The sequence below is a fragment of the Oncorhynchus gorbuscha genome, linkage group LG09 (genome assembly GCF_021184085.1).
Source record: "Oncorhynchus gorbuscha isolate QuinsamMale2020 ecotype Even-year linkage group LG09, OgorEven_v1.0, whole genome shotgun sequence".
Classification (NCBI taxonomy): Eukaryota; Metazoa; Chordata; class Actinopteri; order Salmoniformes; family Salmonidae; genus Oncorhynchus; species Oncorhynchus gorbuscha.
This window is the reverse complement of record NC_060181.1, coordinates 28,244,563-28,259,808: the sequence shown is the minus strand read 5'-3', so window position 1 is coordinate 28,259,808 and position 15,246 is coordinate 28,244,563. Positions and strand designations below refer to the sequence as shown.

Below are 15,246 nucleotides of genomic sequence, written 5' to 3'. Positions count from 1 at the left end.
CGTACAGTACCACTCAAAAGTTTGGACATATTTTGATTTGTTTAACACTTTTTGGCTTACTACATGATTCCATATGTGTTATTTCATAGTTTTTATGTCTTCACTATTATTCTACAATGTAGAAAATATTAAAAATACATAAAAACCCTGGAATTAGTAAGTGTGTCAACTTTTGACTGGTACTGTGTATATAGCCATAATGTGACATTTGAAATGTCTCTATTCCTGTGGAACTTTTGAGTGTAGTGTTTACTGTTATTTTTTTTGCTTATTTCACTTGCTTTGGCAATGTAAACATGTTTCCCATGAGAATAAAGACCTTTGAGAGAAGACAGGCTATGTGCGCACTGCCCACCAAATGAGGTGGAAACTAAAGCTGCACTTCCTGACCTCCTGCCAAATGTATGACCATATTAGAGACACATTTCCCTCAGAATACACAGACCCACAAAGAGTTCAAAAACAAACCCAATTTTGATAAACTCCATATCTATTGGGTGAAATACCACAGTGTGCCATCACAGCAGCAAGATTTGTGACCTGTTGCCAAAATAAAAAGGCAACCGGTGAAGAACAAACATCGTTGTAAATACAACCCATATTTGTTTTTATTTTCCCTTTTGTACTTTAACTATTTGCACATCGTTACTACACCGTAAATAGACATATGACATTTGAAATGACTTTATTCTTTTGGAACTTCTGTGAATGTAATGTGTACTGTTAACTTTTATTGTTTATTTCACTTTTGTTCATTATCTACTTCACTTGCTTTGGCAATGATAACATATGTTTCACATGCCAATAAAGCCCTTAAATGAAATTGAATTGAAAGTGAGAGATAAAGTCCTTGAATTAAATGGAGAGAGACTTGAATGGCTAGACTGCGTCTGTCCTCGCCCATCGGGTTTATCATTGGCTGTCGCGTGATTCCAACCGTCGGAGTCTGCGCAGTGAACACAGCACTGAAATTCAAATATTGAACATATCTGTTTGTTAAAAAAAGAAGGAACGAACGACGCGTCTGCAGAAACAGCGGCTGAGAAGCTGTCCGCGTTTAGTGTATTAGCATAAATAAACGACGATTATTCAGTATACGTTCGCTAAATCAATAGATTTCAACAAAGAAACTCGTATCGGAATGGATCCGTTTACCGAGGTGAGTTCAGTTTGTTTCTAGCTAACTGCCATGGCCAGCAAAAGATAACGTAACGCGTTAGCCAACAAAACAGTATTTCTTGTTGCATTGCATAAAGATGTGTAATCATGTTTGATAGTCACTGTCAAACCCGTATTTGTAGAACTGAAATAATGTTGTAAAACCTGGATTCAAAACAACGTTAGTTACGTTAAATATCTAACGTTTGTGTGGTAACGTTAGGTAGCTAACTTTAACTGGTAGTAACGTTTGGGACAAAACATTGAAAGTATTGGTTGGAGTCAAACTAATACTTGTTCTTCAACAAATGTGAATTTAAATATCTTAACTAGTGTAGCTGGGTAACTTTATCTTAATTCAAATGTATGACGTTCACTGAAAGTTGTTGGAAACGTTGCTAACGTTAGATAGCCAAGTCAAATAGTATAGAAGTGACATCTAAACCCTGACACCTTCCATACGTATCATTTTATAGCTAATGTTAGCCTGCTACCTTTCCTCTTCATAATTCATAATACTGTACTAAAATTGCATGCCAGCACAAGGCAGTCAGATGATTGTAATCTTGTCAAAAAAAACCTCAGCCCATCCCCTAACGTGCGAGCAGGGAGAGAGGAATCTGAGAATACTACAATTCCCTTAATAGGTAATGAATGGATTCCTTGGTCGACTACAGTATGAATACAGTAATGTTTTCCACCTTCATTTCCATACATCTGTCTGTCAATTTCCCTTTCTGATGCACCCTGTCAGCTTTATCAATTTTACCAAATGTGCCAGGAGGAGTGAGTGTGTGTATATATATATATATTTATATTTATATTTATTTTTAAGTCCCTCAAGTTAGGAACTAAGTGTGTTTCATAACAACACTGATATAGAAAAGCAGTGGCTGGCAGCAAAATCCATAAAATGTAAATTCCAACCAATAGAAATGCCTGGGAGATTTCAAATCCAGTAGCCACAACACGTCAGAAGTGGCTCATTCCTGAGGAATGACACACACACTTTAACAACTTTTCCACACATCCTGGCTGGGTGTGAGACGTGTAGGCAACTGAAACAGGCAGGAATGTGTTGAGTCTTGCACTGTAACAGCCAGGGCAATAAATCATGCCTCAGGACCGTTTGCCTTGGACTGGGAGGCCAGCTAGGGTTTTGGTGTTCAGATGAGAATTGACAGGAGAGGAGGAGGCCAGGGAGGAGTGTAGAGAACTCTCCCCCAGACCTAGTTGTTTTTCTTTACCCTATGACATGGACTAAAACTTATTCACAATTTTAAGGCTATAGACTACTGCAATCCACTGCTCAATATGGGTGCAATAGCAGAAAGGAAATTTAAATTAGAAGAAAAAAAAGCAAGAAATGGTGTAGACATTGCTTTTAATTGCAAATGTGTTACATTTTCTAATGTGCTTTTTTTACCTGCTCAGAAACTCCTGGAGAGGACCCGTGCTCGCAGGGAGAACCTGCAGAAGAAGATGGCAGAGAGACCTACTGCTGCTAACAGACAGATGGCCAAGCGAGCTAGGGAGCCTCTTGCTGAGACCTGCAACAGCCTGGTCACAGTGCCTGTCATCGAAGAAGGTACGATCTTACTCATTTGTTCTCAATATGATGCAACATAATTTCTCAATACATTCATTTTCTAGCCCTGTGATCGTTCTGGCTGCGATAGTAAGTATTGCATTGATGGGAATCGTTTTAATTTAACCCATAGAGGTCTCCATTAGCCTTTAGGTGGTTGAACTTCATGCCCTGCACGTGTATGGCTTTCCATGACCTTTGAAACAGCTCACTGAGAATTATGTTCAAATCAAGTCGGTGGGATGGGTCTATGGCTGAAGCTTTCCCTAGGCTGTATTCAAATATAGACAAAATGGTGAAGTTTTAGATTGTCTGTTTATGTATATTTGTGAGCTTTAATATGGTACTCAAGGTAAATACTTAAATATTAATTTTGTGGATTGGAAATCTCCCACTGTAAACTTAACTTATGGTCTTTCTCACTTGACCCCCAGCCCCTCACCCATCCAGCAAGCCCTCTCCCTCAAAGCGGAGTCGTTCAGGTGAACTTGGCCAGCCCTCCATGATTGGCGAGGAGAACAGGGAGCCTTCAATGACTTCTCGTACCCTGACCCCTACTCTGACAGACCCCCAGACTGACCGGAAGCCCCCAACGGGCCCAGCCAGTGTCCGCTCTGCTGCCTCTTTGGAGAGGGTGGCTGTCCATCCTCCTGCTCCCGTTCCTGAACCAGAGCCCATGTTGGCAGCACAGCTTGTCCCAGAGCAGGTCAGGGAGGTAGCACGCTCTGCCTCAGAACCAGAGAAGGTGGCTGTGAGTGCTGCTCCACAGCCACAGAGGACCAAGAATGTGGAGGTGGTGCCTGCTAGCCCGGTTCTTCAGGGGAACCGAGAAGCGCAGAGGGAGGCTCCCACCTCCTCTACCCCTGCTGCCATGAAGTCTCGCCTGGCCAGACTGGCTGAACAAAGGCAGTACTGGGATTCTGATGGTAAGGCACATGGCCTGTTGACTAGCTAGATAATTTAATTTGCACATGTAGCACCTGCTTAACCTTTATAGATCACCTGAAAACAAACATTTTTACACAACAATATCAGTTTGTAATTAGACTCCTACAATCATATTAACAATCATATTAAAAGCATATTTGTTTTTGCCTGACAAATATGAATGCCCATGTTTTTCCCGTCGAAGGTACCTCTGAGGTTCGAGACATCCCAGCAGCCCTGTCCCCAGTAAAGAACCAGACCCACCCTAGGCAGGCTCTGGCCCTGGTCCCCACACCTGTCCCTGCTGCTGCATCCTCAGAAGCCCCCGTGGGCAGGAAGGGTCGCCTGGCCAACCTTGCTGCCAGCATTGGGTCCTGGGAGGACGACCTCAGCCACACCGCCTCTCGTAGCAGAGACCATGCACAAGGGAACCCTGGTAGTGTCAATATCGCCACCCCTGCTTGGAGGAGAGAGGCAGGTATCAAACCTATCTCTGTGGCTGCAGACCGGACACAAATGAGTCAGTCATCAAACAGCAAGCCTTTTCTGGACTCCACCCAGGCGAGTCATAATGCGACAGTTGGCTTGGTTATTAAAACCTCTTAAGTCGACCCGGCACGCAGGCGTCCCATCCAGACATCTGGAAATGCAAATGCATTACGCTAATAGCACTCGTTAAAACTCAAACGTTCATTAAAACACACATGCAGGGTACTGAATTAAAGCTACACTTGTTGTGAATCCAGCCAACAAGTCAGATTCTTAAAATGCTTTTTGGCGAAAGCATGAGAAGCTATTATCTGATAGCATGCAACACCCCAAAATACCAGAAGGGAATGTAAACAAAATAATTAGCATAGCCGGCGCTACACAAAACGCAGAAAAAAATATATAAAACATTCATTACCTTTGACGATCTTTGTTGGCACTCCTAGATGTCCCATAAACATCACTATTGGGTCTTTTTTTCGATTAAATCGGTCCATATATATACCCTAACTATCGATCTATGAAGATTGTGTGATCCAGGAAAAAAGACCGTTTTATAACGCAACGTCCTTTTTTAATTTAAAAAAAGTCGACGATAAACTTTCACAAAACACTTCGAAATACTTTTGTAATCCAATTTTAGGTATTAGTAAACGTTAATAATCTATCAAATTGATCACAGGGCGATGTGTATTCAATAGCTCCACGTCTTCAAATCATGTCCGGATATTTCTCATCCAAAACATCCTGTCGGAGACCGGAAGAAATGGGCTCTCTTACTCGTTTGACCAAGAAACAAAGCCCAGGCAATTGACAAGACTGGTGACATCGTGTGGAATCTGTAGGAATTGATATCTAAGCCCCATGTAATTTGGTTTCCATTCAACAATACATGCAAGTGGCGCAATGATATATTTTCCAGTTTTCAGTGATCAGATTTTCTTCCGCTTTTCAATGAAACGCAGGCTCTGTTATAGTCACAGCTGTGATTTAACCAGTTTTAGAAACGTCAGTGTTTTCTATCCACACATACTAATCATATGCATATACTATATTCCTGGCATGAGTAGCAGGACGCTGAAATGTTGCGCGATTTTTAACAGAATGTTCGAAAAGGTAGGGGATAGGATTAACAGGTTAATCATGATGTACGTAACTTGTGTGAGTAATATGTTCTCCCATGGGAGAGGCTGATTTTACAGAGGCATTTTGGATGTGAAAATGATTCAAAGTAGAAATTAAGATGGGAAGTGGTGATGCTTTGCAAGAAAGCAGTGTGCAGTAACAAGTTATTTTAAATTGTTTGGTTAATAAATTTCCCTCTTGCATTTCTTCAGCAGCCTTTCAACTCCCCAGTCAAGTCCACCGGAGTGGTTCCCCCCAGCCTCCAGAAGACTGAAGTACCTGAAGCCAGACCAGCTAGACAGATTAGCAGAGGTCTCCCCTCTCCTTTACCCAGTCCCCAGAGAAGTTGCCAGGTTAGAGCCTCAGCCTTCACACCCAGCTCCCAAAAAGGTGCTCCCTCACCTGTGCCTCAGAGCCCCCTGAAGAAACAGGCCCTGTCCCGAGCCCTGGAGGTCAATGCCAGCCCCAAGAAGTCAGAGCTCCCTACACAGCCCTCTAACACTGGGCCCTCTGTCCTGCAGACCAGGGAGAGGTTCACCAAGGAAGCCACCCTGGCCACTCCCCTGCAGCAGAGAGGCACAGCAGGAGCAACTGGAACTCCAGGTGAGCTAGAATGAGCACTCAATTTAGCTTTTTCTTTTTCCTAAGCTGAAGTTGACAACTTATTAGGTGGTTCTAAAATATCAGATGTTTTAATATGCAGTCTCTGCTCATTTGTCTGTTGCTGTCCACTTCCATTGTCCTCACAAGAGTTACTAAATATTTTTCTGTTTGCAACAGGGGTCAAGTCGTTCATGGAGCGTTTTGGGGAGAGGTGCAAGGAGCGCTCCGGCCTGAGTTCCACTGATACCAGCCATGGAGCTGCCGCTCATACTCCAACCGTAGTAAACTCGTCTGGGGCAGGCCTGGTTGGTCATACCCCTGTGGTGAGCCATTCTGGAACCCCCAACACCAGGCTGGTGCAGGAGAGGCTGAGAGCTGCCCAGGCTGCCAACACCACCACCGCTGACCTTGCACAGAAAAAAAAACTGGTACGTACAGTTCACTTTATTTGCTCAGACCTTCTGCCTTAATGTCTTCAGTTTTGCCTTTGTACAGCACTTTGGCATTTTATTCTTCTGAGCTCTTTTTGAAAATAAAGTATTACACATGTAATTATGACATTTGTTTTGTGACCAAACTGATGAAACATCGTCATTTCCTTGTTCTTTATTGCAGGAGCGTGAGTCGGAACTGGCTCAGATTCGTAACCGGTTCCAGAAAGGGAACAACATTTGGAAGATCAAGGATGAAGAGGCAGACACCAAGAGAAACACAGAGGCCAAGGTTGGTGGTGAAGTATATTTCTTTTGACCACGCTTGGACCAACCTTTTATGTGCAGACTGTTGTATGATGGATGACTGCAAAGCAATTAGGAAGGAAATGTTAAATGATCCTGTAATAATTATTCTCAGGATCTGATTGAGCAGCCTGATGAGCAAACCGCTTCCCCTCTGGATAGCCTGAATTCAGCACCCAAAAAACCCAATGTACCTGCTGCCACCAAGCCAACCTCCAGCCCTGTGAAGCGAGTAGAATTCTCAGTGGAGGAATCAGGTACTGTACTTACTGAGTATACTACTTGATCATACTAACTTGGCTTTCAAATAGTACACGGATCATAAAAATAATTATTTGGATGCTTGAATCGGTTGCAAGTTAGTGTTTTAATGTCCTATGGTTTCGGTCAACAACTAACTTAATTAGAGCAGTCCTTACAATCTAAGTTCATACCGTTGGCGTCACTATATAATATTCCACTCACGATTGTCTCACTGCAGACGAAGATGTGAGTCATGAGCTAGAGGTGAACGTGGACCAGTCCATCAACTCTGATGTGATCAACGGGATCTTTGACGGGCTCCATGACCAGAGCGAGGTGCAGAGTGGTGAGGAGGAAGATGAATTGAACATCTCCTCTATGTCCATCCTCACCCCCTTCTCTGAGACTGTGGCTGCTGTGGTCAAGAGCCCAGTGAAGATGATGGTGAGTTAAAGTACAAAGCTGGAAACAACTTAAAGCATACAAAGTAGCAAAATCTTTCAGCCATTTAATGTCTTTGGGACGTACAACTGCTTTTTAATGCCAGCTTGTCATATTTTATTTGCGCCCATGGACTAGATACAATGTTATGGCGAATTATGTATTTTTTGGGGTCAACCTAATTACTTTCATGTATATCCCTGCCCAGATTTCAACCCCAGCCAGTTCGTTCAACGCTAAGAGCCTAACTCCTGACAGTGTTTCCAGACCCAGTAAGTTCCAGAGGGCTCGCATGCTCCGGGCTGGGTCATCAGACAGGCTAGAGAGCGATGATGGCCACAAGCTGCCCTACAGGTAACCGACCAGTTAAAGCCCATACCCAAACTCTAATGTAGCTGGCTGAGCTTCACCCCTTCTACTGATACATCAACAACTTTCATTTTCATTTTAATTTAGTTTCACTGGGCTAGGGCTGGGAATTGCCAGGGACCTCACGATATTATATTTCCACAATATAGGTGCTCATATGAATTGATACTATTGCCATTCTCACAATTCTATGTGTATTGTGATTGAATATTGCAATTTGATTTTCCAAACATATTGCTCACTGTCTGCTGCAGAGAGAGCATGAGCAAATGCATTTTGATCAGTCAGTGAAATGAAAGTGCTGAAATTGTTGGCTCGCTATTTAACGAAGATGGGGGAACGATCTATAGGAGGAAAATACTGGCGTTTTGGCGCAGGTACAGCCGACTAGTGCAAGCTAACGCTACCTACAGTAGCAAACTTGTTTTTAATATATTTTCTTTCAAATCTAGATTTTGAGTTAAATATCTATCGTCCAAAAATAATATTGCCATATATAACTATCGATTTTAGCCTTTGCGTATGTTTTCCATTCTCTTCCAGTATTGATGCGTACAGGTCGACCAGGATCAAGGAGAGTACGGAGAGGCCTCGTGTGAGGCAGGTCATCGTGAGGAAGGAGGATGTGTCTCGTAGAGCAGCAGAGGAACCCAGGAGCCAAGGACACACCAACATCAAACAGAAGATGAAGGTAAAGGCATGAACAGACCGGTAGGATTGTTGTGCGTCTGCCGGCCAAGAGTACTTAGCAACTCTGAACAGAGTGCCGGCTGTAATTTGCACATATGGTCCCTATAACACGCCGTGCTGACAGCAAGCAAACGAATGGTCCCGTACTGTGCAGACCCAACAGTCTGGCTGGATAGAAACAGACTCTACCACAATGCCAGCACAATAACAATTCCGGTGTCATACTGTGAGAAGGATCTCACTCTGTACAAAAACCTGATTTCATAGAATAAAGTATCTTTCCCCCTCATTCCCCCTCATTCCGTGTAGTTTCTTCTGACCACTGATGTTGATTTCCTCATTCCATGTGACCTGATTCCTTGTAGGTTCTGACCAATGAAATAAACCTGCAGCAAACGGTGATCAGCCAGGCTAGCCAGGCCCTGAACTGCTGTACTGATGAGGAGCATGGGAAAGGCTCGCAGGTGGAGGCAGAGGCTGAGAGGCTTTTGCTTATAGCCAGTGAGTTCCCATTCCACCCCTACAACATGGGTGGACATACTGACAGCCAATCCCAATTTGCTCCATACCCCTTGGGGACCTGCTGTTATATCTTGAGATCATCTACATGCATTTCGCCTTAACATTGCATTCAGTTTTCTTATCAGTCTTATGTTCTTGTCTCCCTCCAGCTGAGAAGCGGGGGGCCCTGAAGGCAGAGCTGGACCGTCTGAAGGGAGAGGGTCCTAGCGGTCAAATGGGGCAGGGTGGGGACATGGGGGTCACAGCCTCCAAGGGATCCATCTCCCTCCTGGAACTACGACTGCCCCTCAAAGCTGACTTTGTCTGCTCCACTGGTAACAATTCAGGTAGAGACCCAACACTCATATTGTTACTTGGTTATCTCAGAATTTATTTATTTAAATTATGATGGGTATTTTTTTGTAATTTGCCTGCAACCAAATTGCTTTTAAGGGACAAAGTTCTTGATCTCCTGTTTCCCACATTGTGCTGTCAAAAACAAGATCCAAATGTACATTGCTCAATATACTTCATGTATAGTGTGTTAGACTGAAATCATTAAGTTTTCTATTGTATGTGTTTATTCAAGAGTGGTCCAGCCATTACTTCTTCATCATGATCCGTGCTGGAGCTGAGAATACAGTTGCTACTCCTCTAGCCAGCACACGTAGCGCTATCAGTGGAGACGCGATCACCTTCTCTACCAAGTTCACCATGTGAGTTAAACTACACACATTCTCTCTCTGGAATTCTGTAGAATAATATAACTTTCATGTCCTTTTCTAATGTCTTTCTCTGGCTCCCATTTTAGGCCTGATGTCTCTAATGAATTTGCAATTGATATTGAGGTTTATTGCCTGGTGAGTTTTTGCTACTTTCGGCAAATGCATATATTGTTTGAGGTGGTCTCTGACTTCTTTGATCTGGGACTGGGATATTACTCTAACCCTAGTTATTTCTTCAGGAGCAGAAGCGTGAGTTGAACCCTGACAAGAGGAAGAAGCCCAGCAAGTCAAAGGTAGTTATTATATTTTCTCAAATGTGCCATAACAAACTACAAATCAGTTTATTGAATGTTGTAACTGAGTATAGTCTTGTATCTTGGCTGCTATTTTCTGCTTGAATACACTGCCATTGTTATGCATCAGAATATGCATGTAGAGCCACTTTAAAATGATGCCTTATGTCTCTAAGATGAGATGGTGTGTGTTCAGATACTCTGGAGCCATGTTCACAAGGCCCACGCGTTGTGCTTGTCTGTAGGGACTGATTTTAAACCCCCATTCACCTTTTTGTGTGGGTGTACTGTAATGTTACTACTCGGTAGTAGAACACATCTAATGCTGGTGTTACCAGGCCCTGGGCCTGCTGCTGCCAAATACACACACTAGGCCTGCAGGCTCTACTTTTCATTCCACACAGTGAAGGGTCCCTTTTGTAGGATGGAAGGCTTTGTTCACAGCTGGCAATGCAGTTGGCTTAGTCAGTGATTTGAATTACCCATTCACTTGTTTGTGTCCCAACGTAACCTCTTCTGAAACTGAATCACCGTTTCTCTTTCTAGGCCATCACACCCAAGAGGTTCCTCACCATCACTGTAAGCTTTCATTCTTACCAACCTCTAATACAGACCGTACTGCCTTGTGGTCATATGCGGAATGTTTTAACACATCGGATCTGTTATGGGGGCGATAAGTAGGAATGATTGCCACATGAGAACTGTAGACTTGCATCGGTGAATGCATTATATTAATATTCTGTTACTGTGTAGATTATGCTGTCATGCATGTTGTATGCACAGCCAGCCATCTTGTAAATGATTCAAAACATGCCTCTCTTTCTAACATATCTGGCTCGCTGCTCCTGTAGAAGAGCAGTCTGACTCCAGGTAAGGATACTTTTTTGATTGATGAATTTGAACCCTGATGTCTTACTGTGCTTGTTTAAATAATTCTGCTGCTAGTGAATCTTTTTTTGAAGGTTTTACTTGCAGTTGTTGTGATGTGTGGTTGTCTCACCTACTTAAATTGAACTTATTGTTGCAAGTCTCTGGATGACGATAATGTCTGCGCAATTACAAAAACATTGCTGAAACATCCTCCTAATGCTCTTTGCAGTGGTGGCCAGTCCTGGGGGCCCTAATGCAGTACGAACCAGTAACTTTGTCCTGGTCGGGTCTCACAAGCTAACGCTAGCCTCTATTGGGAAAAACAAGTTCTCATTGGAGAAGGTAAAATCCTTAGACCTTTTACATAAAAATATATAATATTAATGGTCTAACTCATTTGTTTTCACTGTTGTACAATGCAGTCACTTTCATTATATCCTGAATTCACCCTCTATTTCTAGTTTGGCTGTATCTCTGCACACAATGCCAGCTAATGTCTAGTGTAGTTGTAGGGGAGCGGGTAACATTTCTAGCTATTGAAACTGACAGGGAGAAAGACCTCTCATTCTGAGTTTTTTTTTTTTTTCACCTGCACGGTCTGTGTGCTACCTGCCAGACTCTGACACTCATTCACTCACACATACCTTGTTTCTCTCTCTTAGATCAAATATGAAGGCATTGAAAGAGCACTTCTCAGAGATATGTTTCACAGCAAGGTTGCTAATCGATCCACGACCACTAATATTTTGGGGTTTGTGACATAATGTGCTTCTGTTGGGGCACCATCTTACATTTCTAACCTCAATCTACAAGTTGGTTGGTATTGTTGTAAGGAAAATAAGTTCTGCTGGATGTTTTTTGGGGTGTTTCAGGCAGTGTCCAGTTAATGTATTTCACCATCCAATTGAATCTTCTCTAAAAGAAGACAAGTCTTGCGTTTCAGTCTAAAGCCCGGTTAACACAATCTGTCACCCGATGAAAGCATTTTGTGTTGGTAGTCTTACAGCTGAGGACTGTTACATGTCCTGTGTAATCTGTAGGTGCCTTTCCTGTGCCCCTTGGAGGGACACCTCTACCTGAGGATGCAGTGTGAGGTGGGCTCCTTTGTGGAGGAGAGAGGCTTCTTGGTGAGTACACACTGGCTTTGAACGCGGGGCCCCTGTACACCTCAAGACTGTTGGCCTGCTGAGCTAAATCATATCAATCAATGAAATGTATTTATCAATCCCTTTTTACACATTAATTGTCAGTGTGTTTAGACCACAGAGGAAACAGAGACCAAGCCTAGGCATTCATGTCTTCATGTCTGTCAAGGTTTATTACACAAGCAGTTTCAATAGCTTCCTTCTGTTTTTCAGACAATGTTTGAGGATGTGAGTGGGTTCGGAGCATGGCACAGGAGATGGTGTGTCCTGTCAGGATACTCTATCTCCTACTGGACCTACCCTGATGATGAGAAACGCAAGGTAAGAGAGGACATGGATGCCAACCTGCCTCTGATCACTATTATTGGAGCCTTTATTCTTGAATGAATAGCCCTGAGCCTAATTTCAAAATACTGTAGGACTCTAGTGGAAATCAGCCTTCAGGCTTTATTTAGGTAATTGAGTTTTAATGTACCTGTATGCCAATTCATGTTGCCTCCAATTAGTAGCTTTTTATATTTTAATTTTCTGTTTATTTCTTTGGGCGGATCCATGTCTTTCTAGAAGCCAATTGGACGCATCAACTTGGCCAACTGCACCAGTTGTAAGGTGGAGCCAGCCAACAGGGAGTTCTGTGCCCGGCCCAACACATTTGAGCTGATCACCGTCCGGCCTCAGAGAGAGAGTGACATAGAGACGCTTGTCAGCCAGTGTAAAAACGCAATGTGTGTCACCAAGTAAGTCTCTGGTCGAAGTTGCCATCTCACTGTGTTTTATAGGCAAATACCTTGCGTGAAGAATGTTGGCTGATTTTGACATTTAATGCACTTGACCCTAAGTTTCCTATTTTTTGCACTCTTCCCCCTGAAGTGAGCACTTGTTTACTCCCTTCAAAGATTTTAAAACAATTGAATTGGAGTAGGCAGTGTCTAGTATTAACATATTTTTTCAACTAATCCAATGCCTTCAAATCCTTCAAGGAAGTTAACGAGTACACACTTAAGGGAGAAGGGAACTGAATTGGACTTGGTCCTCCGTTCCTGTATACTGAAACACATGACTCTTTCCGTGTACCTGCAGAAACTGGCTGTGTGCCGACACCAAGGACGAGAGGAACGTGTGGATGCAGAAGCTCAACCAGATCCTAGTGGACTTGCGCATGTGGCAGCCAGACTCCTGCTACAGGCCTGTTTGAGCAGGCCCCCGCCTGAACCTGAGGTTAACACCCTGAATGGCTCTGGTTCTTATATGGACTGTCACTATCAGTGACACGATGACTAAGTGCAATACAGTATGAAAGTTATTGAATAAGATTTACCGGTGGGTGGTATTTTTTAGAGGTGCTTTAAGACAGTTTAAGTTTGGGATGGGCAACTGGTGGATCAATCCCCCCCTCAACTCAGTCGGGGTCTCAATTTACTGTTGAGAGTTATAGTAGACTATACAAGGTGTAATTTGGTTGTGAATCAGCAGTTTTTATCTTGTCAGTCACTCAATTAGCCTGCGTCAGCTAACATTTATTTAGATTGGTAAACTAGTCTAACCAGCTATCTAAACTTGTGGTAGTCATAGTCGAATTACAGTCTGGGGGGGAACCCCATTGATTTTCTTAGTTACTCTCACTCACATGGCACATTACCTGCAAACATTTCTTTCCGACCATGGCAAAATGTGTAGAATTGCAGGAAATGAACTAAAACATTTTCTCTCCTCTGTCAAAAGGGCTGCTAAAATGTTTTGCTCGCAAGGTCGCTGCATGTGTGGTTATGGATGTGGGTACTCAGACCTGTGAGCACTGCGGCCCCTCGTGATGAGTTTAGATTTTGTGGCCCCCACCCACATCGAAGTTGCCCATCCCTGGTTTAAGTTATGAGTGTGAGAGATCAATAAAGCTGTACTTTAGTAGATATTACAGTATTTACAAGGGCTGCTGGTGCTTTTACACAATCCATGCTGACCCTGTATTTTCTATGCATTTCCAACGTGTTGAGGCCATACTACCAACTTTGAGAGAATTTTGAGACGGTTGCATTTTGGTTTTCTGTGCTGTTACTCACATGATTTGAGGAACATTATTAAATATTTAACTTTGTCACACCCAATTCTAGAATAATCTGCGTCAGTGCCAAGGTGATGCACCAGAATTTTATTCTATATACATACATGTGAATGCTCCTCTTTCTCATAGTATTGGGAGAATGGCATGATTTGGAAGCACTGTTGAACAACCATAAGAGGATTTTAGATTTAGCCGCACACTTATCCACTCCAATACCCTTCTTGTTTTGCTATTCCCTTTTTTCCACTTTGCAATCTTAACTATAGCTAATCTTGTATTTATCATGTTGCAAACTGGTTATAAACTTCTAGGTCAAAGAGACTACAAAATGAGAACCCTTTATTGTTTTATGTAGATGTTTTATTTTTGTGTACATGTTTTAAATGGTTACAGTTAAACTGGGTGTGGGTCAGCAGATGAGTATTTTACCACCATTATATTGTAATGGTGAACTTTGACAGTTGATGTTATTGCAATAAGCTATGGGCACATTTCTATTCTGATTTTAGTTTAGCTATGCACTGTCATGAACTGCAAAGCTTATTCTCAGTCCAAGTTTTAAGCATGTGCTTAGAGGACTGAGTGCATCACCTTTTTGTGCTTTTACATGGATGTTTTGGGGGGAATAGTATGTCTTATCTACCCATTAATTAATGCACAATGTTAATTTTCCACATGTTGGCATTTCTATTATATCCTCTGATCTGTCCTGTCTTTCTGGTCTTTCATTGGCACAACAAGCACTCCAAATATTCCTGATGTACTGGTAATTCTGAAACGATGAGACTTAAATAAATGCCAGCTTTAACCAAAATAGTGTGTTGTTTAAAGACAATTAGGGTTGCATTTTAAGGTACTTTCTGGTGTTTTAGACCATATGTAATGGTGGAACAAACTCCCTCACGACGCCAGGACAGCGGAGTCAATCACCACCTTCCGGAGACACCTGAAACCCCACCTCTTTAAGGAATACCTAGGATAAAGTAATCCTTCTCACCCCCCCCCCCTTAAAAGATTTAGATGCACTATTGTAAAGTGGCTGCTCCACTGGATGTCATAAGGTGAACGCACCAATTTGTAAGTCGCTTTGGATAAGAGCGTCTGCTAAATGACTTAAATGTAAATGTAGCATGTCAATCTAAAATTGGCTATGAAGGGTGAGAAATATTTCAGTGTTTGTTAAATTGTACATGGTCACTTCTAAAACCGATCTACACTGAACAAAAATGTGACGTGTAGGTCCCATGTTTCATGTCCTGATTTAAAAAAAATATATATTTTTT

At 42.6% G+C, this 15,246-nt stretch overlaps 1 protein-coding gene across 3 annotated transcripts; it reads left to right on the top strand.

The window, feature by feature from the left end:
- Nucleotides 1-967: 967 nt before the first annotated feature.
- Nucleotides 968-14,771, top strand: LOC124043348 (anillin-like). 3 transcript variants are annotated; one of them, XM_046361875.1, is made up of 24 exons: nucleotides 968-1,159; nucleotides 2,593-2,746; nucleotides 3,181-3,672; nucleotides 3,879-4,234; nucleotides 5,503-5,890; nucleotides 6,068-6,318; nucleotides 6,506-6,613; nucleotides 6,743-6,884; nucleotides 7,109-7,314; nucleotides 7,520-7,665; nucleotides 8,224-8,371; nucleotides 8,736-8,871; nucleotides 9,042-9,218; nucleotides 9,461-9,587; nucleotides 9,683-9,731; nucleotides 9,836-9,889; nucleotides 10,436-10,468; nucleotides 10,741-10,759; nucleotides 10,989-11,101; nucleotides 11,422-11,475; nucleotides 11,800-11,886; nucleotides 12,118-12,225; nucleotides 12,469-12,641; nucleotides 12,985-14,771. In XM_046361875.1, exons 1-24 carry the CDS (start codon nucleotides 1,142-1,144, stop codon nucleotides 13,097-13,099), a joined length of 3,654 nt encoding a protein of 1,217 aa, XP_046217831.1. In that variant the 5' UTR covers nucleotides 968-1,141; the 3' UTR covers nucleotides 13,100-14,771. The 3 variants fall into 3 exon arrangements, with proteins under 3 accessions (XP_046217831.1, XP_046217829.1, XP_046217832.1); XM_046361873.1 differs by having other exon boundaries at nucleotides 5,500-5,890; XM_046361876.1 differs by lacking the exon at nucleotides 11,422-11,475 and having other exon boundaries at nucleotides 969-1,159; nucleotides 5,500-5,890.
- Nucleotides 14,772-15,246: the final 475 nt, after the last annotated feature.

Coding starts and splice junctions, on each gene's coding strand:
- LOC124043348 (XM_046361873.1), top strand. Junction 7,315..7,519: donor AGAGCCCAGTGAAGATGATG/GTGAGTTAAAGT, acceptor ATCCCTGCCCAG/ATTTCAACCCCAGCCAGTTC. Junction 9,890..10,435: donor AGAAGCCCAGCAAGTCAAAG/GTAGTTATTATA, acceptor TTCTCTTTCTAG/GCCATCACACCCAAGAGGTT.